This window comes from Microtus pennsylvanicus, chromosome 1, assembly GCF_037038515.1.
Source record: "Microtus pennsylvanicus isolate mMicPen1 chromosome 1, mMicPen1.hap1, whole genome shotgun sequence".
NCBI lineage: Eukaryota > Metazoa > Chordata > Mammalia > Rodentia > Cricetidae > Microtus > Microtus pennsylvanicus.
This window is the reverse complement of record NC_134579.1, coordinates 218,271,486-218,298,674: the sequence shown is the minus strand read 5'-3', so window position 1 is coordinate 218,298,674 and position 27,189 is coordinate 218,271,486. Positions and strand designations below refer to the sequence as shown.

The 27,189-nt window shown below is 52.9% G+C and overlaps 2 protein-coding genes across 2 annotated transcripts; both read left to right on the top strand.

Moving 5' to 3' along the window:
• Positions 1 to 763: 763 nt before the first annotated feature.
• On the top strand, positions 764 to 2,278 carry LOC142833201 (sperm motility kinase 2B-like). The gene has a single exon (XM_075944535.1). The coding sequence runs from the start codon at positions 764 to 766 to the stop codon at positions 2,276 to 2,278; it is 1,515 nt and encodes a 504-aa protein (XP_075800650.1).
• An 11,075-nt stretch (positions 2,279 to 13,353) lies between these two features.
• Positions 13,354 to 26,542, top strand: Frmd1 (FERM domain containing 1). Its single transcript, XM_075944431.1, is given in 12 exon segments — positions 13,354 to 13,480; positions 13,990 to 14,118; positions 14,202 to 14,293; positions 15,438 to 15,528; positions 20,448 to 20,527; positions 20,955 to 21,031; positions 22,096 to 22,187; positions 22,190 to 22,277; positions 23,483 to 23,645; positions 24,561 to 24,626; positions 25,405 to 25,579; positions 26,370 to 26,542. Coding segments are annotated over 12 exon segments (1,353 nt in total).
• Positions 26,543 to 27,189: the final 647 nt, after the last annotated feature.

Sequence of the window (27,189 nt, the reverse complement as noted above, 5' to 3'; positions counted from 1 at the left end):
TCTCTACATCTCTGTTTGGATTTCCTGCTTGATTTCACTCTACTAAGCCATTGGCCGGAACAGCTCCTTTAATAACCAATGGTAAAATAAAATACATTCATAGTATACAGAGGAGAATCCCACATCACCCCAGTGAGTTTGAGGTGTGGAAGGAAAGGGGACCCTGCAAACAGATTGCAGTAAGGCAAAAAATAATGCAGAGAGACAAGGATGAAAAGGATGGTTCTCCAGTGAAGGGAGTTGAGATGGGAGAAGGGGCACTGGTAAGCAAGGCCTTACCAGGCTGAGGTAAGAATGGAGAGGCCATCCTGGAGAACAGGAAGTCTAATTACCAGAATCCCTGCCGGGGTGGGGTGGGGTGGGGGGAAGTCCCAGGTAGAAAGTGTTTGTGTTTCTAGGTATCAGGTAAGGAGGGGTAAAGCTGGGTGCACAGCAGCATTCAGTGAGTTCCCCGGGAACAGGTAGAGTGGGAGGAAAGAGGCGCTTGCAGCCTTTGCCGCAGGGCTGGGGATGCAACTGGAAATGCTGTACCGGAGGATTGGAAGGAGAATGAACATCACTGTCCCAGTCCCAGCCCAGTGTGATCACCGGGTGTCCCAAGTAGAGTTCCTTAGACTTCACTTTTGACTTTTAGCTCTTTTCTCTCACATCTTTTTCATTATTCTTATTTTATTTTTCTAGGTTTTACTATCCTTTATTTCATCCTCCTTTTCTTTTTTTATTTGTCTGGTTTTAGGTAGCATTTGTTGCAATCCTAGCTACAATGACTTCACCCAGTGAGGGGTCGTCACCAAACTCCAGCCCAGTGCCTAGTCTTTTTGAAGAGGAATGCTTCCAGTCTCAATACAGAGTCCTGAGGACCATCGGCCAGGGGAGCAACGCCAAGGTCCAACTGGCCCACCACCGCCTCACAGGGACCCCCGTGGCTGTCAAAGTGCTTCACAAAAAGAACTGGTGTGACCTAATCATGTCCGAGGTAGATATCATGATGATGGTCAACCACCCCAACATCATCTCGCTCCTCCAAGTGATTGAGTCTGAGAAGAGAATATACCTCGTCATGGAGCTGGCTGAGGGACAACAGCTTTATCAATACATCCGAAAGGCTGGCCACCTGCAGGAGGACGAGGCCCGGGGGATATTCAGGCAAATATTAGCAGGTGTGAGCTACTGCCATGAACTTGGAATTGTTCATCGGGACCTGAAACCGGACAATATCATGGTGGATGGGAACGGAAAAGTCAAAATCATCGACTTTGGCCTCGGCACACAAGTCAAACCTGGGCAAAGGCTGGACCGGCACTGTGGCGCTTACTCCTTTGGGGCCCCTGAACTCTTCCTTGGCAAGCTATATGATGGCCCCAAGATTGACATATGGACCTTGGGAGTCGTCTTATATTTCATGGTAGTCGGGAAGGTCCCATTTGATGCTGTCACAGTACCAGAACTGCGAAGGCAGGTTGTGGCAGGGAAGTATACTGTCCCCTCGAACTTGTCAGAAGAACTCCAGGACCTGCTTAGCCACATAATGACAGTCAACCCCAAGTTTAGGCCCACAGTGACCGAGGTGATGGCACACCCCTGGCTCAGGGAAGACTTGGAGGCTTCACCAAGTCACTGTGAGGAAATGGTCCCCAGCTTGCCTGACCCGGCAATTGTAGAAGCCATGGAATATATGGGGTTCCAAGCCAAGGATATCAAAGATTCGTTATGCCAAAGAAAGTACAATCAGACCATGGCATCCTATTGCTTACTGCAAGGGCAGGCTCTCCAGGGGCATGGCTGTACAACCCGGGCTCAGCCCATGAATCCAGGGGTGACTCCACTTCCTTCCATTGAAGATCCTGCTGCTTTCCCTCTAGAACTGAGGAGGAGGAGAAGTGAGCCGACCCTTGGCACATTACTCAGAGGGCCAGTCACTTATGGTCATGTGCCTGCCTATGGCCAGCATTCGGGTCAGAGAGGAAGCAGACGTCCCACTGGGTCTGCTCTCCCTCTCTGCAGGCCACTCCAGAGGTCGTCCACACCGAATCAAACCCACCAAAGCGCCAAGAGTGCTCCCTGCATTTACTCAAGGTGCAGCAGCAGAGAAAACACGGAAGACTTAGGCTCCCACGGCTCCTCAGCAGAGGGCAAGCCCACCCGCAGACAGGGCCAGCCCAGGGGCTTGAAGGGATGGATAAGGAGGATGGGAAGAGCCCTGGCAGGACTGTGTTGCTGCTTTCCCTCAAGGAAGAAACCTCGCCGAGGGCAGAACAGAGTCTCCCCACAAAAATGAGGCACCAGGAGGGAGTGTGGAGAACAAGCAGCAGGCATGGCCCGGGTACCTTTGTCCTTTGTCCTCCCAGGTCCCTCCTCCATTACTGACTTCCACATCCCCACCACCCTTCAGCAGAATTCCTGCCTTCTCTAAGTACATTATTTTCCATCCCAAGCCTCTCCCCGCTTCTGTGTTTCTCCTCTTCACACCCTGGATATGAACCCCACACCAGTGATGTTAACCCCATACCACTCTAAGAGGTTCTCTTGCTGACCCCATCTCTTCACCTGGACTCCACCTCCTCCCAAAGCCAACAGCTCCCACAAGATGAGGACTGGAGGATAGTGGGTTCAAGGACCCTTCCAGGGCCTCCCAGCCCTAGCCCATGTGGCAATCAATTGCAAGAGCTGCAGAATAATCTTAAGTTTTCAAAAGCAACATCCCATCCCCTAAGCCTCCAAACTGATAACCAGCCATGTCCACTAAGCATCCTGGCATAGACTGGCTGGTTACTAAAGACTGCTGGTCCTCCTGCATGCGTGACTGACTGGTTACTAAAGACCACTGGTCCTCCTGCATGCGTGCGCAGCCTTTCACATGCTAATCATGCCTTTGTTCCTAAGACCCAGTGATGCACAGATGTTTAGAGGAAACATTTCTAAAAGATGTCTATCAGAGATTTCAACTAGAGAGTAGAAAAAGAGACATGATATTGCAAGACAAATCTAAGCCCAAGGCAGTATTCTAAGAAGTGATTTAACCTATTCCATTATTTCTTTTGCCCAGAACAAATTATCTTTTCTCTTTCCCAGTGTCATCTGGAAATACTCTCTTGTCCTGAGCAGACACAGAAGGTGATTTCAGACACAGGGAGCCAAGAAGAGACACAGCAGCAGCAGCTGACCCTGTGGTGTCTCTAGGGGAACTGCTACTCCTGGAGCCAGACACCGTGCACCAACTGATTAGGAAAATGTTTGGTTTAATTGAACACCAGTATTCATGGGAGACACAGAGATATTCCTAGGAATGAACTGTTCCTTGGGAGACAGGCAGCGGGGACAAGCAGCCACTACGTTCCTGATGAGGAGCACCCTCTCCACGCTGATGACTGCGATGTGTCTTACCTAAGCACACGCAGATGACATGAGAACGCCAACTCCTGCAGCTGAGGTGCTGGGACAGTGGGGGTGCTGGACAGTGGGGGTGCTGGGACAGTGGGGGTGCTGGACAGTGGGGGTGCTGGGACAGTGGGGGTGCTGGGACAGTGGGGGTGCTGGGACAGTGGGGGTGCTGGGAGTGGGGGTGCTGGACAGTGGGGGTGCTGGGACAGTGGGGGTGCTGGGACAGTGGGGGTGCTGGACAGTGGGGGTGCTGGGACAGTGGGGGTGCTGGGACAGTGGGGGTGCTGGGACAGTGGGGGTGCTGGACAGTGGGGGTGCTGGGAGTGGGGATGCTGAGTAGGGGTGCTGGACAGTGGGGGTGCTGGACAGTGGGGGTGCTGGACAGTGGGGGTGCTGGGACAGTGGAGATGTGGGGCAGTGTGGGCTGTTTGAGATACTGGAGAGGACCATTCACGGGAGGGGCCAGGCGGCCAAGCCACCACCAATTAGTGAACACCCCTTGTCCAGGTCTTTCTTGTAGACGCGCAGACTTCAGAATCCTTAGACGCGCAGACTTCAGAATCCTGAGGAGAGAGTCTGCTCAGGAACAGATTCCTGTTGTACCCATGGCTCAGGCTGGTGAATACTGACTCTCCAGTGTGCCAGGAGTGAACAAGTTCTTCTCTCTGTGCTGGAGAAGTCTGAGTGTCCACATGGGCCGCACCCAGAGTGTGCCTGACAGGAAGCTCAGCCAGCGCTCGCCCACCGACAGAAGCAATGCACTGGGAAGGCCTCACTTCAGGCTGTGACCTTGGAGCCACTGATTCCCCTGACAGGTTGGAGAGGGCAAAGACAGCCTGTGCTGAGGGATCTTGTCAGTGAGAAGTTCTTCCCAGAAAGGACTGCAGTTGAAAGGGAAATGCCACCAAAGGGAAAATGCCACCAAGGAGGAAATGCTAGGCTCTAATATAAGCCAATAGTTATTATTATTGCATAAATAAAATTATATGTAATAGGGTTAACGTTTATGTGTGAAAACTATGTGTCCATTAATACATGTTGTCCTAGCTATGTTTTTGTTCCTGTGATAAATTCCATGACCAAAAGCAGCTTAAAGAGGAGAAGGTTCATTTCAGCTTGCGGTCCATCGTGAAGGCAGGTCAAGGCAGGACTGATTGATCGGAAGAACTGAAGCACAGCCCAGGGAAGAACGTCTTGCTTGCCATACTGTGCAGGCTGATTACATCATCCAGGTCCATCTGCCCAGGGTGGACACCAACCCATTGGGCCAGGCCCTCCACATCAGTCATTCATCAAGAAGGTGTCCTACAGACTTGCCCACAGGCCAGCCTGATGGGGCGTTTTCTCAAGTGAGGTCCCTCTTCTCAGTGTTTGCCGAGTTGACAGAAAACAACCAGGACACATGTAAATCAATAGTGGGTGCCCAGGTGGTGGGCAAACACATGTTGGCACATTTGAGAAGATTAGTGTTAAGGTTCAAAAACAACTACTCCAAGAATCCATCTCTAGGAATACACCAAGAAATGGTGGCACAGTATAGGGAGAAGTCGCGTGGGGAAGCTTAAGTAGAGTATAGGGGATAGAAAATATTGTAATATAGACAGTTGTTGACTATAGACTCCTGGGTGCCCTCAGCTCAGGAGCAGAAGGTCCAAGGCTGTGACATCAGACATCCTTCCATGCCAGCCTAATTCAACCAGGAAGTGAAACCCACATGTTGGCAAGGCTTTCTCTCGCCTTTGTTTGGAGGGACGGGTTCCCTTCTACCTCCTGAAGTTTTCAAGCATCTCCCACGGGTCCCTTCCCAGGCTGAGCTCTGCCCTGACCCTGGGCCAGGAATGTAGGGTCCCCGTAGCAATGCAAATCTTGATCAGGAGCAGCAGGACAGCAGCAGGCATGGAGGGCGAAGCCATCCTGAGGTGAGAACCTTTTGCTATCCCGCCTCTTTCAATCTGTGCCCCAGAGAAGACCCTCAGTCCCCAGTCAGGCTCCAGACTTTGGCTACCAATGGCACAGAATACATTTTTTTTTTGAAACAGGGTTTCTCTGTAGTTTTGGAGCCTGTCCTGGAACCAGCTCTTATAGACCAGGCTGGCCTCAAACTCACAGAGATCCACCTGCCTCTGCCTCCCGAGTGATGGGATTAAAGGTGTGTGCCACCACCGCTTGGCTGGAATACATTTTCTTAAACAAGATACACAGGGCTGTGAGCTTTCATCACAGAAAGACATGAAGAAATTCCCACAGATGTGCTACAGAGCCGAGCTCAGAGAAAATCTCAGTTGGAAGGAGACTTTTGAAATTAGACATCTTTGGTCATTTCCCACTTAGTCCTGTCTTACCAAGACCCACTGACAAACCGCTATTATGGTCCAAACTGGGTCCCAAATTCAAATGTTGTACCTCACCCAGCACCTCAGAATGTGGTCTTATTTAGAGACAGGTCAACAGCGTAACTGAGCCACACTGCAGCAGACATGGTCCAGGGTGACAGGTGGCTGAGGAGAAGGGACATGGGAGCCATTTGTACTCAGAAGGACTTTCTGTGTGAACAGGGATCGCCATTGAGCTGGGGAAGCTGGATCAGGCGTGGGTGCTCCCCCCAGCCTCCCAGAACCAGTCTGCCAACATTAGACCTGAAGCTCCTGCTTCTAGACTATGAGGAATGAGCATCTCTTCACTAAGTCGTTATGAGCCTAGCCATGCCAGAAAGCCATAGTGCTTGGGAACAGAGTCCTGGGTCCTCCTCATGGCGTCACTGGTGTGAGAACCCATGTAGTGGAGGTCACATGAAATGATACCCACTAGATTTCCTCTCTTGGATGGAACCTCTGTCTGGGCTGGGTTGTCCTTCGCAGCTGAGCTGGACAGAGCTATTCTCCAAGCCACACTGCCATCTCTATGAGCTCTGCTATGCATGCTGGGAGCTTCCAAAGACCTTGGCCAAACTCATCCTTAAGCAATCAGAAAAGTTAACGCAGTCAGTACAGTTGGGTGGGTGGAAGGCTAGACCATGCACTGTTCAGAGCTGCCCATCTCTAGGGTACAATACTGGTAAAGTTGGCCCCATTGGAGCCTTTTCATCACCGAGGTGTGTGCTATTATTAGTTTCCAAGGGATTGGGACCATGACCTTCCAGCTCCAGACACCAGGGGGCCAGCTCTCCCCAGTTTGTTTGTGAGTTTAGTGGAATCTCAAACACTGACCACAGCTCACTGTGAGCCACCTTGGTGCCCTCCTCATTGAACACACTGAGAGCCCAACTCTGTCTTCCTTGGGCCACATTTCAGCTTCAGTTCTTCCAACCTGGACTCTGCTTGTACCGGTATTTGATGGTGCCGATAACGTCATTTAACTTCTAGCTGGGGTTTCGCCCTCTGCGAACTGTGGGATGAGTGGATGGGCGAGAGTGCCCTGCTGTGAACTAGGGCCAGCTCCCAGCCTGGCTCCTCCCAGGACAGCAGGGCAGACTGCTGGCAGATGACTCAAGTGACAAGTTCTCAAGAGGGAGAGCGCAGGGAAAGACAGAGCTGTCAGCTCTGCTCTAAGCTTGTCAATAAACACAAAGTCCAAACCCTGGGACTGACACGGGGCTCGAAGCCTTTCTCGAAGGTTCTTAGTCATACTGTCTTTGCTCTCCTGCACCCTGCCTTCGGGTGAGGACTAGCATGCTCCAGGACCACACAGACCATCTCGCCTCAGTGCTGTGGCTTAAAGGGACAAGAAGGAGAAGGCGAGACAAACCAAGAGAAGCTGTGTCACAGAGGCTGGTGGCCAGAGCCTCACTGGACACAGACAGACAGACACTGGGCATGAAAAATTGTCCATTTGTGATGGAGAAAAATGAGAAAGCAAAGTCTTGGGCAGCTCTTGCTTCCCAGGCAATTTCAAAGTATTGTACAAATATTTCAATTAATTATTTTTTTCATTTTGGTTTTTTGAGACAGGGTTTCTCTGTGTATCAGCCCTAGCTGCCCTGGAACTCGCTCTGTAGACTAAGCTGGCCTCGAACTCACAGAGATCTGCCTGCTTCTGCCTCCCAAGTGCTGGGATTAAAGGTGTGCGCCACCACTACTGCCTGACTTAATTAACCTTTAGACATCTCTGTAAAAAACATACTATTAGCACCGCCATTTTACAGATAGAGAAACTGAGGCAGAAAGGACACATAAGCAGAAAGTGACAGAGCCAGGACAAAAGCCCCAAAGTGAAGCTTCAGATTCATGTACTTGGGCTGGTGGGATGGCTCAGTGGGTAAAAATGCCACATAAAACCAGAAATCTCAGTTCAATCCCGTGGCCCATATAATGGTAGAAGAATCGCTCTACAAGAATGTCCTTTAGCCTGTGCACATGTTATTATACATGTCATGCACACATGTGCACACACACGCACGGGATAATAAAAACTAAATAATCCACGTGCCTAACTCCTGCATTACTTTCTGCACAGGGATAAACTACTATGTCCAAAGGCAACTTAAGAAAGTTGATTTTTGCTTAGGGTTTCAAACCTCAAGATGGCCATAATGATGGGGGAGGCATGGCGGCAGAAACAGGACGCTATGGCCGAAGCTGATCATATTCCTACACCCAGGAAATAGGGAGAGCAAGCAGGAAATGGGGCTATACTATAAACCCTCAAAGCCAGCCCTTGGACATACTTCCTCCAGCAAAGCTCCGTGTCCTAAAAGCTCCGTAACCTTTCCCAAAAGTAACACCAAGTAGGGACGTGAGCCTGTGGGGGGCGTTTCTCATTCAAACCACAATGCCTAGCAAACTGTGATCCCACAAACCCATATAAAGGTGGAAGGAGAAAGCGGACTTCACCAAGGTGTGTCCTCTGGCTTCCACACACATGAAAACACACACACACACACACACACACACGATAATAAACAAGAATCCATGCGCTCAACCCCTGTGTCCTACCCTTTCATGTTTGAGGTGGGGGTGCAGCTCTCACGCTGTTGCTCAGGCTGATCTTTGAACTTACAGTCTTCTTGGATCTGCTTCCAAAGAGCTGGGGTGTGAGGCATGTGTGACCACGCTTGCTTTGTCTGGGGTGTGAGGCGTGAGTGACCACACTCGCTTTGTCTGGGGCACAAGGCGTGTGTGACCACACTTGCTTTGTCTGGGGCATGAGGCGTGTGTGACCACACTCGCTTTGTCTGGGGTACGAGGCGTATGTGACCACACTCGCTTTGTCTGGGGTGTGAGGCATGTGTGACCACACTCACTTTGTCTGGGGCATGAGGCGTGTGTAAACTCACTTTGTCAGGTTTCCTTGGGCAGAGCTCATAGGCGGGATCATTTTGAGAGGTAAAAATGCACAAGCAATCTAATGGCACAGTTCACAGTGGGCTGTGACCGAGTCCCTTTATTCAAGAGTGTTTCTGCCCACTGCTGGGGTGGGCTCCCATAGCGTTGCACAATGAGCGAGAAAGTGAACACCATCCTCGAGAGACGGGGTCGGCACTGTAGAACACCTCCCAGCTGTGAGGCTTTGCTCGCTGAACAAGGGGAAGATGAGTACGTGATCTCATTACGTGTTAATGTGATGTAATGAGAGGCCAAGTGCATGCTGGGAGTGTGGGGTGTGCGTCCCCAGCCTGAGGAGGGAGAGCAGGGAGTCTGGATGACTCTTATGATGAGAAATGAGTAAAGACCAGAATGACAGTAACTCCCCCATGGTGTGGTCTCTTGCCACAGGGCTCTTCCATCTCAGCCAAGGGTTTCAGGCTCATCTGGGAGGCTAAGCTGCTTTCAGTGATCCTAAACTGTTCTTCCCAAAAGACATCCTACCTCCACAGAGGGAGGCTTAGGGATATCGTCACACCTCACAAGCAGAAGTCTGCCCAGCAGAGTTGATGCCGTCAGTATACCTGGTAGACCTGCTAAGCACACCCATGACAAACACTCAACAATTGGCCCCCAGAGGATAGCTCTCAGCTGCCTGCCTGAGTTGGTCCCTCCACAGTCATTGGGAGGAACCTGAGTGTGTGACACAGAAAGGATTTTTTTAAAGCAACATTAGGGCTCACAAATGACTGTGTCTCAGCCTGGGACCCACGCTGAGTCCCTCATATCTACAGCTGAGGGAAGAGACCTAGGGACTCCAGTACCCTCTGCCAGCTCATGGGCCCACATCAAGTCCCCAAGCAGCACCAGTCTTTAGGCTGGAACCCCGCTACCCCCATCCCCCAACCCTGGAGCTAGCCAGTGTTGGCCCCAAATGTGCTGACTATGTAAATTCCCAGGAGCAGGGGAATAGCAGGCTGCCCTTGCAGACACAGCGGGCAGGTGGATATCTGTTTAGGCAGCATGTGTATTGGCAAGAATGGTCTATGGCAACACTATTCGACATAGCTGATCTCGTCTGAAGACTCAGGTTTGACAGAGTTTAAAGCACATGACTTGCAAACATGGGGTCAGTCAGACAGGTCCATCTACCTGTAAGCTCCTGCAGAACCACCCTCTGGCCATCAGCGTCAAGGAGCCAGCATAGGAGAAGCTGGCTCGCTGTGTGTTATTCCTTCTGTTTGGGGAGCACAGCAGTTTAGGCTCGATGCAGGGAATGTTTACACTCATAACTGGATGCAGAGAATGCTGAGAATCTCCCCTCTGCATTGCCGGAGTCAAGTCCAGTGCCGGGGAGGGCACTAGAGGACTTAGGGAGGGCACACCTGTTGCTAGGCTGGAATGAGCTGCTCTGTGCTTCCCGCCCTAGACTCCTCCCCTACCTCTGGCTTCTTTGCAAGTGACCAGGAAGCCAGCCACACTGGGAAATGGTGCATCTCAGCGTCCTCTGTGTCCAAACCAGGACATCTGGCAACAGTGACAGGAAGGTGGCGTTGCAGACTCCGGAGCTAAGGCAGCCCAAGCCCAGCAGCTGAGCCGACCTGATCTTCCTGCCCCAGCTCTGAGCCTGGGCTGTCCCTGCAAAAGGTTTTTCTCCATCACCTGAAGGACTGTTGGGACTATCAGAGTGTACTGGGCACGGAGGGAAGGAACCTATGGAGACACGGGAAACTGAGGAACATGCCCGTCTGCTGGCACTCATGCCCCTAAACTGGACCTGTGCTTTGACAGGCAGTTCAAGAGTAGCCTGGGTGATGCACGGCACTGCTGGACAGAACTTTGAAAGGTTCCTGCTGCCAACACCTCCTCCCCCTGCTAGAGAGCATGACTCCAGGGCACAATCTCCAGGAGAGTGACCATAGAGGCTGTGGGGCAGGATCTCCAGAGATGCACATGCCACCCATGGGTCCCCTGCTGTGTCCCACATACAAGGCAACTCAATCCACACTCCTGTCCCACAGACCGCATGAGCCATCCCAAACCCAGTCCATGTCTTGACCCAGCACCTGCCACTAAGAGCATTTAGGAAGAGAAGGATAGCCCCTGCTGGAGGGCTGGCAGGCTTGGGCCTGAGGAAGCTCCCGCTGCCCTGGGAGATAAAACACACACTGTGGAGGTGGTACAGAATGATCCCCGAGGATGCCCTTTCCTGGAGGAGACACTTAAGCCCCCCACAGAGACACTTTTTGTACCGGGTGACCCTGCCTGAGGTCTTCAGGGCCTCCCCCTGAAAGGCTAGAGACCCAACACGTATGTGAGCACACTCCCAATCCGTGCATGCTCGCTGGGGCATTTGCATACAGACACGTATGCATGCAGGCACAAAGGCACAGATGGGGTCGGGCTGTGCAGTTCTCCTGTTTTATAGTTTATCTTGCACTTCAATCACTCCGTGAGGTGTAGCTCACACACCATAAATTGCTTACCTTTCAAACAGTTACACAAATCTTAGTAAGTTGGGGAGTAGCACCCCCAGTGTCAATCAAAACCGAGCCTGCCCACCTCAGCCCCTCCACAGGCAGGCACCATCACATCGAGAACCCCCACCTTGCCTGGGATTCTCACAGGTAGAATCTGGCAGGCAGCACCCTGGTTTCTGTTTTTCCTTTGTTAGCACGTTGTTCCTCTTTACTGCGGAAGGTTCCTCCGGCTTTGTCTATGAAGATTGTCGTTTTAGATGTGTGTCACCAAAACTTTAGTTCCGGAACATTCTCAGCAGGCTCGTCTAGTGGTAGAAGACAGAAAACAAGCGCCCAGGAGACGGGAAGACTGGGCTAAAGAGAACCTGAGTACGTAGCCTCATGTCTTCCTTGTGCTCCTAGGCAGCGTAAAGTCACTGCCTCCACCTTGATCAGTCTGAACCCAAACATGGCAGGTGGGGTCGGCACCCACATTTATGGGCCTTACAGCTGCAGATCCAGCCAAATTCCAAGAAAAGATATTTGTACATGGAGCTGAAGAGATGGCTCAGTCAGTAAAGTGTTTGGTTCTCAAAAGCAAGGAGTTTGATGGATCCCCCAGGATTTACATAAAAAGCCAGGCACAACATGTGCCCATTATCCCAGCACTGGGGTTGGGGACAGGGACAAGAGGATTTCTGGAGCTTGCTGCAAACCACTGTAGCTGAATCTGTGAGGTCTGGGCTCAGTGAAGAGACCTCGTCTAACGAAATGAGGTGAAGAGTGACTGGAGGCACCTGATGTCAACCTCTAACTTTCCCATACACAGACGTGCATGATCCACCCCCATATACACACACACCAACATATGCACACACACGTACACACACGCACACACATGCACACATATGCACACACTTGCACACACATACACACATATGCACACACGCACACATACGCACACACACGCACACATGCGCACACATATGCACACACGCACACACATGCATACATATGCACACACGCACACACACGCACACATATGCACACACGCACACATATGCACACACGCACACACACGCACACATATGCACACACATGCACACATATGCACACACACGCACACACGCACACACACGCACACACATGCACACATATGCACACACACGCACACATATGCACACACACGCATACATATGCACACACGCGCACACATACGCACACATACGCACACATATGCACACATATGCACACACGCACACATATGCACACACACGCACACACACGCACACATACGCACATGCACAATATTTGGAGAAAAATACCGCATGCTCTGAGCACACACTTTTCCTCATTATTTCCCCCAAACGAGCACAGTACGTATTTTGCGTTCGATGTTACCAGTCACCCAGAGGCAGATACATAGCAGGTAAGCTATGATTTCATGCAGTGGACCTTAGCTCCCTGGGACTTGGCACCACAGCCCCACAGAAGCCGAGAGGAGCTGAGGAGTGGTGCTCTCTGGGGGTCTAGTCCCATTTCTGTTCCATCCAGACAGAAGACTACAGTCCCCGACTGTGGTCCTCAGGGTAACCAGGGTAACCAGGGTTGACTAGGCCCTGTAGCCACGGAGCATTCCAGCTGCCTGCCTGAGAGATACGGGGTATCTTGAGGAACTGATGTATTCTTTGTGAACCTGACAGCCTAAAAGTCCTAGGTTAAGAGCCACCAGAGACTACCTGTTTTAGAGAAATCTATCAAATTTATCAGTAATAACATGAATCTGAAGATGTCTGTGACCCGTTTGCCAATGTTACCTGTAATGCATCAGCCACAGGCCCTGACTACTGACCAGCACTCTGCCTGTCCCAGTACTGGCCACTGCATCCAGCCCTGACTCCAGGATGACCCCAGCTGCCCTCCCAGGATCCCTGGGTGCTGCATGTGGCAGAGGTGCTGCCAATGTTCCCCTCCTGGCTTCAGGAATAGTTGGAAGAATAGCCAGAGTGTACTTCACTGCCGTATTGGGGTGAGCCCTGCCTTTGGCATGAGCCCTGTTCAGACAGTAAACAGGGTCTGGGAACACAGCATAGTGGTGTAGTGTTGAGAGCCTAGATCTATGTTCTGGGAATGTTTCTATTATCTCAAAGTGACAGACACTTTACCTGGTGAGGAAGAGAGCTGGCCACAAGCATCCAGGAAGTCTATAGAACATGGTACAGCGAGGAGCAAGACCTCAGCCTGAGTGGGGAGAGCTGACCACAAGCATCCAGGAAGTCTATAGAACATGGTACAGCGTGGAGCAAGACCTCAGCCTGAGTGGGGAGGGCTGGCAGGAGGGTCAGATTGTCCCAGCTAAATGCTAAGATCCTGGCACTAGCCCCTGCCTGTTCAGAGCCTGTGGTGAAGCAGGGCTTCTCTGGTGCTGCCCCCAAGTAGGACAGGAAAGACTGGAGCAGAATGACCTGCCCCTGCTCAGAGCTGATCTTTGGCATTCCCGGGTGTTTGCTCATCCTGGCTGGTAGCTGATGTCCTGCTCGGCCACACAGCTGTGACTCTGTAGTGCCCATTCATGGCCTACTTCTTCTTAACCACCTGCTGCAGAAGGAACAGATGTCATGGTTCTGGCCTCCGTGTGGTCCTGCCATCCTCCGAGGAGCTGATGGAGCATCTCATGCGGATCAGGGCTCCATCACTTCCTGTCAGGGCACACAGTGCTCCCAGCCTTGCATCCTGCCTGAGAGTCATGCTATTGTTGGCCTGCATGCCAGCGGCCTCCATACACCCAGAATCACAGCCCAGCCCTGACCTTTGTTCCTGCTCTGTCGCTGAGTTCCCGGCTTTCCCAGACAGTCTGGACGGGGCCTGCAGACAGTGCAGCCGCATATGGGAGGTGACAGCACCCCCTCGCACTGATGACCGGGGAGGAGATGGGAGGACCAGCACACTGGTGCCGCCCGAGCGGGAAGCTTGGGACCGTCCAGTCTCTAGTTCACTGTCTCCTGCAGGAAGCAGTAGACAACGCCTAGTTCTAAGAGAGCCCTTGTGTACTTCCCAACAGAAACCACAACCTGTGACCCTGAGATGAGCTCAGAGCTCAGAGACATCCTAGTACTACTGCCTACCTGGGAAGAACTGCGGCTGTCCGTGGGGGTTCTGTATCCAGAGGGCAAGGGGGACAAGTGGGGCCCACAGAGGGTTGTGGGGGTGGACCATGGAGGCTGCATGTCTAGAGGGAAGGGTGGCAGCAAGGATCATGTATAGGAAGCCCCAGGTACAAGCATACACGGACCTCATGTGACTAGGAAGGACACCGCTGTGCTATAAAGCACCGATCTTTCCAGTCACCTAGAGGCTAGCATCTTGGCTTCCCTGGTCTCCACAGGGTGCAGGGTTGTATGCTTCCCCCTCCATAGCCAGCATCATGGGCTTCCATGGGCTGAGTTTATTACATGGGACCTGGCTGACCTCCAATTATCCAGGATGGTGACGACATAGGAGAGAATTTGGCAGCTCCCAAGGGTTCTGAACGTGAGTTTCTATCCTCTAGCCCTTTGCCCCGGCCATACTTTGGACTTTGACACAAATCCAGCTTTTGTCTTCACTCTGAGTCATCTCTACCATCCCATAATCAAAGATGCAATCATCACAGGGCACACCCTCCTTCCCAGGCCAAGCGGTTTCTCCGTCTTTCCTTCACTCTTGGCTTGCCATCCCTCTACCCAGATACTGTGGGCACAGAATTGTGTTACCCTCAGTTAGGCCTCTTCAGCTCCAGGGACAGGGACTTGCTATCTGCAGAAAGGAACCCTCGCCTCCACCTGGAAGTCAGCAAATGCTATAGTGAGGTCACTGGTCTTATGGGGTTCCCTCTCACGTCAGGCGGCAGCTCTGAACTGTACCGAGAGGGGCACTGACATTCCAGGAGGTGGCCAGAGATTACCAAGATGGATGCCTGCTAGGTTTCACCCTCTGCCCACAACCAGGGCCTCTACAGTACTTTTCCAATGGAATTTTTTTAAAATCAAATTCATCTCACAGGGAAATTCCCACAGCCCTAAAGAAAGAGGGCATCTCCTCTCTGGGTTGGAACACATCCTTAGGCTGTTCTTTTTAGGGACCGATGTTTAAATCTGTGCTTTGGAAACAAGTGGATGGCCCAGGCCCAGGCCCTGGTCCCTGGCTCCATCCCCTACCAAAGCAGATGATACTGCTTCCTCCCTGACCCAGTGTCCCTGCCAGTCCAGGGTCTTATGAGGAAGTTCTGCATTTGGCTTACGCCCTTCCTTTATTCCAGGTCACAGCCACAGGGCAAGAACTCTTCCGGCAGGTGTGTGATACGGCACACATTCGAGAAGCTCACATTTTTGGCCTTAGCGTCATCAGAAGTAAGCATTGTTTGGCAACCCCAACACAGGCTGCCTGGGAAAAAGGGGGGGGTCCTTGGAATTCAGGAGTATCTGCCTTGCCACAGACTCTGCCCACAGAGAAGCCAATAAGGATATGAACACACATGCATGCACACTTGTGCACACGCACCACAAATGTACATACTACTCACACATGTGTGCACACATACACACAAACTCACATGCCACAAACAAGAAGTGCACATGAATATTGATCATACACCTAACACAAGCACGCACCACACACATGTGTGTATAACGCATGCAGTATGTTCTCACAAACATACAGTAAAACCATGTACTCCCTCACACATGCATGCACATGCAGTTATACCATTCACATTCAAACACACGTGCCCATAGTCGCATGCTACACATACGTGTATAACTATACACACAGTACACGGGCTCACTCACTCGTGCTTAAGTATGCATTCACCCCACACGCCTGTACATTCACATGCTTGTGAATATAAGAACCAAATTGGGCAGGAGACCAAGGACCTCCAAACCAGCAGAGAAGGGAGAGAAGGGCCAGGAGGAAGCAGGGAGCTTGGGCAGGCCATGGAAGGCAGTGTGGAAGTGACCGTGTCTGAGCGGGGGACGACATCCCCCACCAGCATCGCACTGTCTCCGGAAGCAGCTCTATCCAGATCTGCCTGCTGTCTGTTCTCTGTATTCTCGTCTCTGCACTGGCAACTGCTATTTCCATTGGTGCGTGAGGGCCACACAGCTCCTGTGGGCTCTGATGGCCACTCTTGTAAAGCTCCTCTTAGGGGAGATAATCCTTGGTCAAAAGGCTTTTCCAGGATGCTACTCTAGAGAGAACAGCTGGGACACGACTCTATGTCCTGCCTGCGGTCCCTCAGGCCCCAAAGAGCCTAGAAGAGCAGGTGAAATGGTCAGGGGTGGTGAGGGTGAAGCCGTAGGAGGCGCTAGGTAGAGTCCCCAGAGAAGGTGACCACAGCGACTGCAGTGGGTAGCCTTGTGCTGGTCAGTGGAACGCTGTCTGGATGGGGTGAGGTACTTCTCCCTGAAGACCCAGAATTCAGTTTCCCTAGAGATTAAATTAGTCTTCTGAGGTCATGTGATACCAAGCTACCAGTAACTGGTATCTAGCGTGCAAGGCCAAAGCCCATGATATGGCCAAAACAAGGCCACGTGTTCTAAGACCTTTGTCTTTTTAGCTGAGGCTCGGCGTCAATACTGGGAGCTGTCCGCACATCGGGACTTTAACAGCTGTGCAGTTACACCTAGAAAGTGGGCTTAGGTAATCACGGAGCAGCTGCAGTAGGCCACGGGTTCTAAGTCCAGCTCTATTCTAGTTGACAGGCCTGAAGGGCTGCAAGGTGGAGCAGCCCAGCTAGGCACCAGCTGAGGAAGCCAGGGAGCATACCATGGGGCTTGCTGCGACTGGGAGTGGGTGTTTGCTCATGCTAAGCCTTCTCCCAGCAGGGGCACTCTTCATGGGAGGGGTTCAGCTCCTGCCAGCCAGCCTTAGCATCCATGTACCATGTCAGGGAACAAGGGGTCAGGACACGGGCAAGGAAAGAACTTGGGGTTCCCTTCCTCTGAACTGAACTAAGGGTTCTCTCTGAACAAACGGTGACAGGCTCTGGCTCACCTGGGACCTGAAGAGAGAAGGTTGCAGCTGAGCCAAGTAAGCCATTCCAGTGTCAGCCGTTGCCTTGGAGGAGCTGCTGGCTGCAGGGCCCAGCTCTTCCTCCTCTACAGGGGCGCCAGGTCACAGCAAGCAGCCAACTAGGAATTGTATTGAATCTGGACTATGGCCACATTCCTGGGTCAGGCTGGACATAGAGTGCTCAGCCTGCCCAAGAGAGTTGTAAGAAAAACGGTTCTCCACAGGGGTACGACCCTGGGTGTGCTGCAGTCCCTGCTTGCCCGGGCTTTGTAGGCCCCTGCCACCCTCGTGGGGCTGTCCTGGCAACAGGCTCTAAGCTAAAGATGTTTACTCAGGCCTCTCCTGGTGCTGGATATAGGGGGTGGAAGAAGCAGCAGGCTTTTCTATCACTGAATCATGGACCCCTGGGCAAGAGTCCCCCCTTGGGGACCACTGTCCACCCTGCTCTATCACATGGAGGCCGACAAGATTGTATTTTGGCAATCCTGGGATTTGAACCGAGGACCTTACGTGAGTGAGGCAAGCACTCTGCCATTGAGCTACAGCCCCAGCCTTACGAGTTCATTTTTTTAGAAAAGCTTTAGTTTCGTGGCAAAACTGAACGGAACATACAAAATTTCCCATGTGGCTAAAGTTCCAGCCACCTACCCTAGCCACATCATCCAGAAGACAGGAGATTTTTCACAGCCCCTGATCTTACAGTGACCAGCAGTGTCACTAGGGTCCACGGCAGACACGGCACACTCTGGGTCTGGGAGAACTCACAGTACTGTCTGGCAGGGTCACTAGAGTCCACGGCAGACACGGCACACTCTGGGTCTGGGAGACTCACAGTACCGTCTGGCAGGGTCACCAGAGTCCACGGCAGACACGGCACACTCTGGGTCTGGGAGAACTCACAGTACTGTCTGGCAGGGTCACTAGGGTCCCCGGCAGACACGGCACACTCTGGGTCTGGGAGAACTCACAGTACCGTCTGGCGGTGTCACCAGAGTCCACGGCAGACACGGCACACTCTGGGTCTGGGAGACTCACAGTACCGTCTGGCGGTGTCACCAGAGTCCATGGCAGACACGGCACACTCTGGGTCTGGGAGAACTCACAGTACCGTCTGGCGGTGTCACCAGAGTCCACGGCAGACACGGCACACTCTGGGTCTGGGAGAACTCATAGTACTGTCTGGCGGTGTCACCAGAGTCCACGGCAGACACGGCACACTCTGGGTCTGGGAGAACTCACAGCCCCTGGTCTTACAGTGACCAGCAGTGTCACCAGAGTCCACGGCAGACACGGCACACTCTGGGTCTGGGAGAACTCACAGTACCGTCTGGCAGGGTCACTAGGGTCCCCGGCAGACACGGCATACTCTGGGTCTGGGAGAACTCACAGTACCGTCTGGCGGTGTCACCAGAGTCCACGGCAGACACGGCACACTCTGGGTCTAGGAGAACTCACAGTCCCTGGTCTTACAGTGACCAACAGTGTCACTAGGGTCCACGGCAGACACGGCACACTCTGGGTCTGGGAGACTCACAGTACCGTCTGGCGGTGTCGCCAGAGTCCACGGCAGACACGGCACACTCTGGGTCTGGGAGACTCACAGTACCGTCTGGCGGTGTCGCTGCACCAGTTCCTGGGCTCCATCTCCTCATCCCTCTCCCCACCCCAGAAGCTCTGATCCATTTCCTGCCTCTGTGTCCCTATTTTCCAGATTGGTGGTTCACACTGTACAGTGTACAACCCATCAGCCTGAGATTCCTAATGATTCAGTGTGTGCTGGCTGGAAACCTCCCTTCTTCTCAACCCTTCTTTTCTCCCATTGCATTCTCCTGCCTGAGGACGCCTCACATTGAGGCTTCTTGAACACAGGAAGGTCAGGCGGATCAGATAAGAAAGTTATCCGGTCAAAGTCCTGCGTCTCCCAAAGCCCAAAGTGTGAACAGTTTGTGTTGGGGCCCAGGGCCTTGGAGCAAGATTGATCAGGTCTTGAGGACATGGGAAGGACGTGGAGTCTGTGCCTAACACTTTCAGAGAGCCCTAGGCAGTGAATGGATACTGTTCTAATTAGGCTATTGCATTGACCCACAGTCCTAAGAACTGGAAATCTGAGGTCAAGGAGACCAGAGCTGGGTCTTCCGTGGCCTCTCTGAGGCCTAGGACAGCCTCCTTCCTGTGGCTTCCCCTTGTCTGTGTCTTTGTGTGTCTCAGTCTGGCAGAGCCCTGCTTATCCTTGGATCTCCCTGACGAGCTCCTACAGCTGACTGCTTCAGGAAACCTCATCTCCCTCCCCAACTGAGGCTCTGAGGGGATGGGAAGTGCAGGGCCTTCCACAGCAGGAACAGTACTGACTGCCGGTGAGTCTGAAAACTCACTCAGACTCTGCCTTTCCAGACGTGGGCAAAGGCTGGCTGGGCAGAAACTGCTTCAGAAAGGCCGTCTTATAGGGTGGGCCCGCGCCCTTGCGTTAGCCCTGCAATAATCCCCCAGCCTCTCGTCTACGTGGGCTCTAGCACCCCCAGGCATGTCTGTCAGGTGGCCGCTGAGCCGGAACGTGGGAGTGGATGACCATGAAACATGCCTTACCTGATAAGAACAAACCACGACTCTGGACCTGATCATATGGCTCTCGCCAGGTCCACAATGCCAGGCTGCCTGCTTCTTGGTGCTTCCCAGATGGTCGCTTCTGTCTTGAGTCCGCCCTAAGGCGTTACCTCATTCTGGGCACCAAGTCTATGAGAATGAGAATAGCAGAGATAGGCTCTTGGGGCTCCACATTCTTCTCTAGGGCCCTTGTTCATGCTTTCCAGCTTAGACAGGAAAGGGACAATAGGTTTCTCCAGAAACAAAGGAAAGCTTGTTTTAGCAAAAACACCTCCAGTAACCCCATTCTCAGGGCAGCCCTGATAACAAGGGTGGCGTGGGTCACCCACACTGGTCGGTTTTGGTGACTGCTCACAGGAAGCCCTATGGATGATTAGGTCTGCAGACACTGTCGGCTGCTCTCCGCACAGTGAGGACCAGACCAGGTGGCTCTGCCTTGGGAGGATGCTTGCCATAGTCACAGCCTGAGATGGTCATCTCTCACCTGCGGTGTCTTGTCTCGGTGCTCAACCTCAGAGGCAGCTGTGCCAACCCAGCTGCATGCAAAGCTCTAAGCCGACAGACAAACTTGCTCCGGCCAGGCTCAGCTTTTGCCTGACAGGATCGCCTGGGAAGAATGAGAGTGTCTTCTCTGCCCTGGACTTCTCTCTTCCAGACAATGAGTACGTGTTCCTGGATTTGAAGGAAAAGCTCAGTAAATACTTCTCAAAGGACTGGAAGATGGAGCCGCACAGAGTAAGTGGGGGATGGGGGAAAGAGCCGGGGCCATCACTGTGGACAGTGACTAGGAAGGGCTCTCGGGTCTGGGAGGGGCAGGTGCTGGGTCAGGCCCAATCATTGTCACTGCATGGTCACCTGTTTGCCCAGAGTTGTCCTCTTGTCTGCTCACACTGTCCTCAAGTCCTGCACTTACATCCTAAGAGTTGAGGGTGGGTGGATCGCCAGTCCCATGCCTGCAGTGTGATGCCTGTAGCTGCCCTGAGAACATCCCACTTGGGGTTTTCCCCTTTGAAGAAAAATAAGATAAAGCAATACAACTATCACAAGCACTAAGTCTTGGGTCTGCGGTGTCCCCAGGCAGGCCTGTGGAAGCTCCCCCATTGTGCATCCCTCAGTGGGGCTCCTTTTCAGGCTCCTGTCTTTTTCTTTGTTCTTCTGACAGAGGGGTCAGATATCCAGGGCGCCCTTTATCATCTTCTTCAGAGTGCAGTTCTACGTGGAAAACGGGAGGGCCACCAGGTAACTACGCTGCCAGCAAAGACACTACCCAGGAAGGGAAATACAAGCCACAAGATAGGCAAGTGTCCTTGGTGTGCACCGAAAGAGAAAGGTCCTATCATAAGGATGCCATCCCTTCAAAGCCAGGCAGGTGTCTCCATCTGGTGGCTGGAGCTGAGACTCAGAGTTGAGCTTTAAATGGGAATTGTGCTTCCTGACAGGTGTCCCCAAGTCTACTTGGGCAGGGAGGGTCCTGGGAAGGGTGAGAGAGAAATGGAAGGTTCTTGCTTGGCAAGAGGTAGATCCGCTGCAATTGGTGCCTGAAGGGTGTCATCAAAGAACTAGATATTCTCCAAGCAGAGCTCTGGGAAGTTATCAGCAGGGCTTGGGTGTCCTTGGGATGTCCTTGGGTGTCCTTGGGTGTCCTTGGGTGTCCTTGGGATGGCCTTTGGAAAGTGCACATCTGGTGCTGGTGCCCAGAAATGGTGAGTGAGGTCGTGGAAGATTCTGGAGTCAGAAGTATGTGACTATAGAAGGATCCGTTCTGGAGCATACTAACCGAAGAAGGTTCTAGAGAGTGGGAATGTGTGGCCATGTGGAGCATTCTAGTGACATCTTAGCAGGGAAAACCAGACGGAGGCTGATGCATGGTTCTCTGTACTGCAACGGCCAGCCAGATTGCTATATTAAAAGATGTAGGAGAGGCTCTCAGGAGGTTTGCACTGCTTTGGGTTAGCTGATGGTACTCGACAGACTGATTGGGAGGCAAGTTGGTGGCCTGAGTTTGCCCCTGTGCCAGAGACTCAGAAGCTCCCACAAACGGCACCACTTGCTCCTGGATCTCAGCTGCTGGAGGGCCACACCCATAGGGACAGACCTTGTCCTTGCCCCTGGCTTCACCCCTGTCTCACTAAGGTCCCTGTAACAAGAGATGTCCCCGTGCATGAACAGTCTAGGAAGTGGCTACCAAGAGTCCTCAGAGGCCTGTGGACTAGGAAGCCAGGCCTGGGGAGGGCAGCGGATACAGGGCCGGCTGCAATGGGAGGATTCACTCTTCCTGATCCTTCTGCCCTGCTGCCTTGCAGTGACAAGACAGCCCTGAGCCTGTACTACTGCCACCTGAAGGAGCAGGTCCTGAGGTCCAGGTGCATGCACAGAGAAGAGGCCTACTTTCTGCTGGATGGGCTGACCTGGGAAACCACCAGGAGACGGTCCACGTGGGCAAGAACTTCGAGCCCCATGCCTACTTCCCTCAGTGGGTAAGGCTGTGCGTGTGGCACCCGCCTTGGGATGGGCAGGGGAAGGGGAGGGACTAGGGAGGAGCAAGGGCATGGAAACAGAGGGACTCGAGTCCAAGGGGGCCCAGCAATGGCATTGCAAAGGCTGGCAACACGGTGCAGGAGCCGCGGCCAGGCAGGCTATGCCTTTGGTCGTGCAGAAGTCAGCCAGCTCACCATCTCTGCACTGCCTTAGCCCACCCAGCCGGTATAAAGACAAACCAACCCGAGGACCCCTCTTTGCCTTGGTGCGGGAGATTGTCTCTATTCTGTCAATCATGTTATAAATAAACGCTGATTGGCCAGGCAGGAAATATAGGCGGGAAAACCAGACAGGAAGTAGAAATGATGTAATGAGAACAGGAGAATTCTGGGAAGGAGGAAGTTGATTCCTCCCACTCCTGCCCAGCCCACCGAAGCAGCGGGATGTGGTCTGCCCCACTGAGAAAAGGTACTGAGCCACATGGCTAACATAGATCAGAAAAATGGGTTAATCTAGATGTGAGAGTTAGCCAGTGAGAGGCTAGAGCTAATGGGCAATCAGCTTATAACTTATAGAGATCTCTGTGAGATTTTTCTCTGGGACTAAACAGCTGGGAAACTGGGCAGGACAAAAACCCCAACAAACAAGCAGGGCCCCCGTTTATGTTACAGTGCCTCAGTTTCCTCACCTGTGTCCTAGGAGAAGTGAGCAAGAGGTACTGCTCCTTTGTGTGTAAAATCCTAGCTTCGCCGCCATGCTGAGAAAATGGTTCTGGGGACTGTGGGCCCCACACACTCTCTCCCATTGGCCCTCCCACGCCCCCAGCCCCTCTCCTTTTCCATCTTCTGTGCCTTAGGCCTCACGTACCTGCCTTGCAGAGCTATCTACTCAAAGCCTCCCTTAGCCCACACACCCTTCTGTCCCTCACTGGAGCCTGAGCCTTTGGGTTTCAGTCATGGCTTCCTCACCGGGGAGTTCCCCATAAACCTTCTAAGGAGGGCTGTTTCTGTGGTCCTTTTGAGCATTGGGGTGACATAGGAGAGGGGATCAGGACCAAAGATTTAAGGGCATTGCATCCTCACTTTTGGGTCTGGCTAAGGCAGAGGGCCCAACTCTGCTAAACACAGGCTTTGGCTAGGAAGTTGGCTGCTTCCAAAGGCGGGGGGGGGGGGTTGTCAGCACAGAGAAAGGGCAGGCTGAGGTCTGAGATAGCGGCGGTTCTGTCCTCAGATTATCAACTGGCTACATCCTCAGGCATGTGCCTAGCATGCACCGTGAACAGCGGGGCCTGAGCCCCAAGGAGGCCATACTCCGCTTCATCAGGGATGCCTGCCTACTTGAGGACGTTCCTGTCCACTTCTTCAGGCTGTACAAGGTCTTCCCCATGGTGTCAGGGGTGGGAGGGCCCCAGGGCAGGGGTGGGTGTTCCCCCATGGCTGACAATGTGACTAAGATTCCAGGGTATTGTAGGCAGGACTGTCCTTAGGACCTTGGATGAGTGATGAGTTGGAGGGTTACTTGGTCGCTGTTGTAGGAAGGTCACTTGTTTGTTTCCTGGCTGCCCAGCAGCTCAGACCCCAGACCTGAAATAATCACGCAGAAATGATATTATTTAAATCACCACTTGGTGCGTTAGCTCTAGCTTCTTATTGGCTAACTCTTACATCTTAATTTAACCCATCTTTATTAATCTGTGCATCACCATGAGGTCATGGCCTACCAGCAAAGTTTCAGTGCATCTGTCTCCGACAGCAGCTCCATGGCTTCTCTCTGACTCTGCCCTTCTTTCTCCCAGCATTCAGTTTAGTTTTCCCTACCTAGCTAAGTTCTGTCCTGCTATCGATCTAAAGCAGTTTCTTTATTCATTAATGGTAATCACAGCATGCAGAGGGGAATCCCACGTCAGGTAGCTGTCCTGGAACTGGCATGCTGGCTTTCTCTGGTGTCTGACTTCTGTTAAACCCAGCTTGCTTAGCCTCTGCTATCTGGTCTGGTCTAACAGTGGCTGGTTTGCCTGGCCACTCCGACCGCCCCTCATTCGCTGCCTGAACCTAGCTAGCATGGCGTCAGTTCTCTGGGGATAGGATAGCCTCCCACAAGGGGCACTAGGGGTGGAACGTTTGTCTATGAGGTTCACAAGATTCAAACATCTATGGAGCATACCACGCCTGTACTCAAGGAGGGCTGCATGGTGGCTTGGGCTTATGTAGAGCGACAAGAGGAGCCTAAATAGACCTCCTTCCACCTGCCCCAGGGCCAGAGCTTTAACCTCTGACCTGTGTCCTTTTAGGAAAAGAAGGATGATCACCCTACCATCCTCCTGGGACCCACTCTGCAAGGAGTGCACACCTCTCGGGTGAGGGCTCCTCCCTGTTTCTTTTCTCCTCCATCTGCTGCTGTCCCGGTCCCCAGCCTGCACTCTGGTTTCCACATTCCTCCACATTCCTTCTGCCTTTCAGGAGGCGGACCACGCCCAAGCGCTCTGCCGCTCTTCCACTTCCCCTGGTCACATATTCCGAAGGTGACATTTCTGGTGGGTGTCTGAAGCAGGAGAGGATCCACAACAGTCAGGGGCCCCGAGAACAGAGAACCTGCAACTTCATTCTCAGAACGGGATGGGGATCCACACCGCCGGGCATCACCCAGCCCTGCTGGTCCTCACCACCATGTCCCCTGCTGGTCCTCACCACCATGTCTGGAGGCACAGCCACAGCGGTGTTCAGCCTCTGAGATGGGCATAGCTCTAGTCACCACTCAGCGACGAGGAGGGAACGTGGTTCTTTAGAGACATGCTGTGCGGCTTCTGTCCTTGCTTTTTGCCGAAGCTGTCTCCACTGGAAAGCAGGCTGGTTCTGGACAGTGACCAGGGCTCAAGGCAAATCCTGAATTTAAGACCTGTGTACAGTCCCAGGCAGGAAGGTCCTGCAAAGGAGGGCTGCCCCAGGATCCCTCTATCTTCTCATGGCTGGGGACAGATGGTACTGAGCCATGGTAAACAGGGACACCAATTCTCTAAACTGGAAGTGTCAGCCAGGGCCCAGTTGGGGCTTATGGTTGACATTAACGTATTTCTCTCCTGCTGCTGGGACAGTTTCCTGGACTGTAAAATCATTCTGTCCTTCCTGTGTGCCCAGGGGAAGAAGCTGGAAATGCAACCAGAAGGGCTGCCGGCAACACAGAAGCTGCTGTTCTACACGGGCTACGCCTGGCGCTCCCGCTACCTGCTGCGACTGCTTCATGCCACACACCAGCTGCACCTCAGCTTGCGGCCTGTGCTGCAGTGGCTCCAAAGGCTGGAGGAGGCAGAACGTGGGTGTGATATCCAGCTTGGTCCGGTTACCTAGCTGATGGCCACACACCCTCTCTAGGGTCTGAGGTACAGCGAATCAACCCTTGAGACCCTCCATTCCTGAGGCTGGCCAGCTGTTCCGGGCTTGGCGGCCAGGACACGCCTTATATTGCACCTGTCGTTGCTGGTGGTCATCAGCTCCCTGGGTATTTGGATGGAAAGCAGTGATGATCTGTCTGTCACTTCACTCTGTACATGATTCTGTAGTATCTTATTCCTCACATCCTTAGCCCTACAAAGAGCCAGAGATACAACCTGAAGGGAGGCCAGCCTTGGTGCTGCGCTGCCTTGCTTCACACTGAAGCAGGTAGGTGTGTGTGTGTGTGTGTGTGTGTGTGTGTGTGTGTGTACCTGAACATATTTGTGAGACATGAGTGAGTAGACCACTGTGCCTGTGTTAGGAGGCAGGTCCTTGAGGATGCTGGGTGCATCCTTCGAACCAGCAGCTGCGATATGTTCTCCGCTAGTCCTGTCCTGGGTCATGGGGCACCAAGACTGCTCAGGATGGGTCTGCTGCCAAGGGCAGGGTGTCACAGCCTCTAGAACCATCACAAGAGGCTGCTGGTGACCAGTTTTGTTCATGCTTGTCTGACTGTCACTATGGGCTTTGTGCAGGGGTCACTCCCCCCGGGGGGGGGCAGTGCTTTGCTCCACATCCATCAGCAGGGCGTGGGACTCTGACAACACTGGTCCAGGAATGCAGGAGGCATTTCATCCTCCCACACCAGCCTTACGTTGTCTTCTGCACAGAGGAGAAGTGCTACCGGGAATCCTACATCAGAGACCCACTGGAGTTAGACCAGGAATCCTACATCAGAGACCCACTGGAGTTAGACCGGGAATCCTACATCAGAGACCCACTGGAGTTAGGCCTGGACCCACGCAGCAGGCACCCATCCCAGCGCCCAGCGTGGGGCGTGTGAGATGTCCGTGGATGAGCCCATGGGGACTGAGAGTATGGGGACGACGCCATCCAGAAGTTCCTGGAGCAGCTTCAGTAGCCATGATGCCTGCACCAACAGTGGAGGTAAGCTGTAGACATTGCTAATCTGGTTCCCTGGCTGCAGGCTAAAGTGGCCATCCAGGGCTGCACAGTATCTTATACAAAGCCAATCAGCGTCAGGCAGATCTGCCACTAACACTGTCTGCAGTCACATTCTCGAAGTCTTGTCTAGGCAAAGGGCAACTGGCCTTGTCTGAAGTTACTTGAGTATGAGCCACTGTCTGTTCCCTAGGCCCCAAAAGAAATGGGCACTGAGAAGATGTCATCCCCAGCTCTTCAGGGGGCTTCTTGGCTCCCACGAACAGCAACCTCTGCCTCTCCTAACGCTGACTGGAGCTGCTTTGTAGAAGACAGGATGTCACATGTCAGATGGAGCCCAGACACCATGGGCTCATCTGAGATTCTGTGCTCTTGTGTGTGTGGAATCACAGACAGCTTGTGGCTTTCTTGCTGGCAGTTCAGACAAGCAGACGGCCTCGTCTCAGACAGTCCTGTGAGGAGGGGGATTTGGTTCCTACTTCTGAGTTACGGCAGGAAAGAGCCCAGGACAGGGTAGAGCACAGCAGT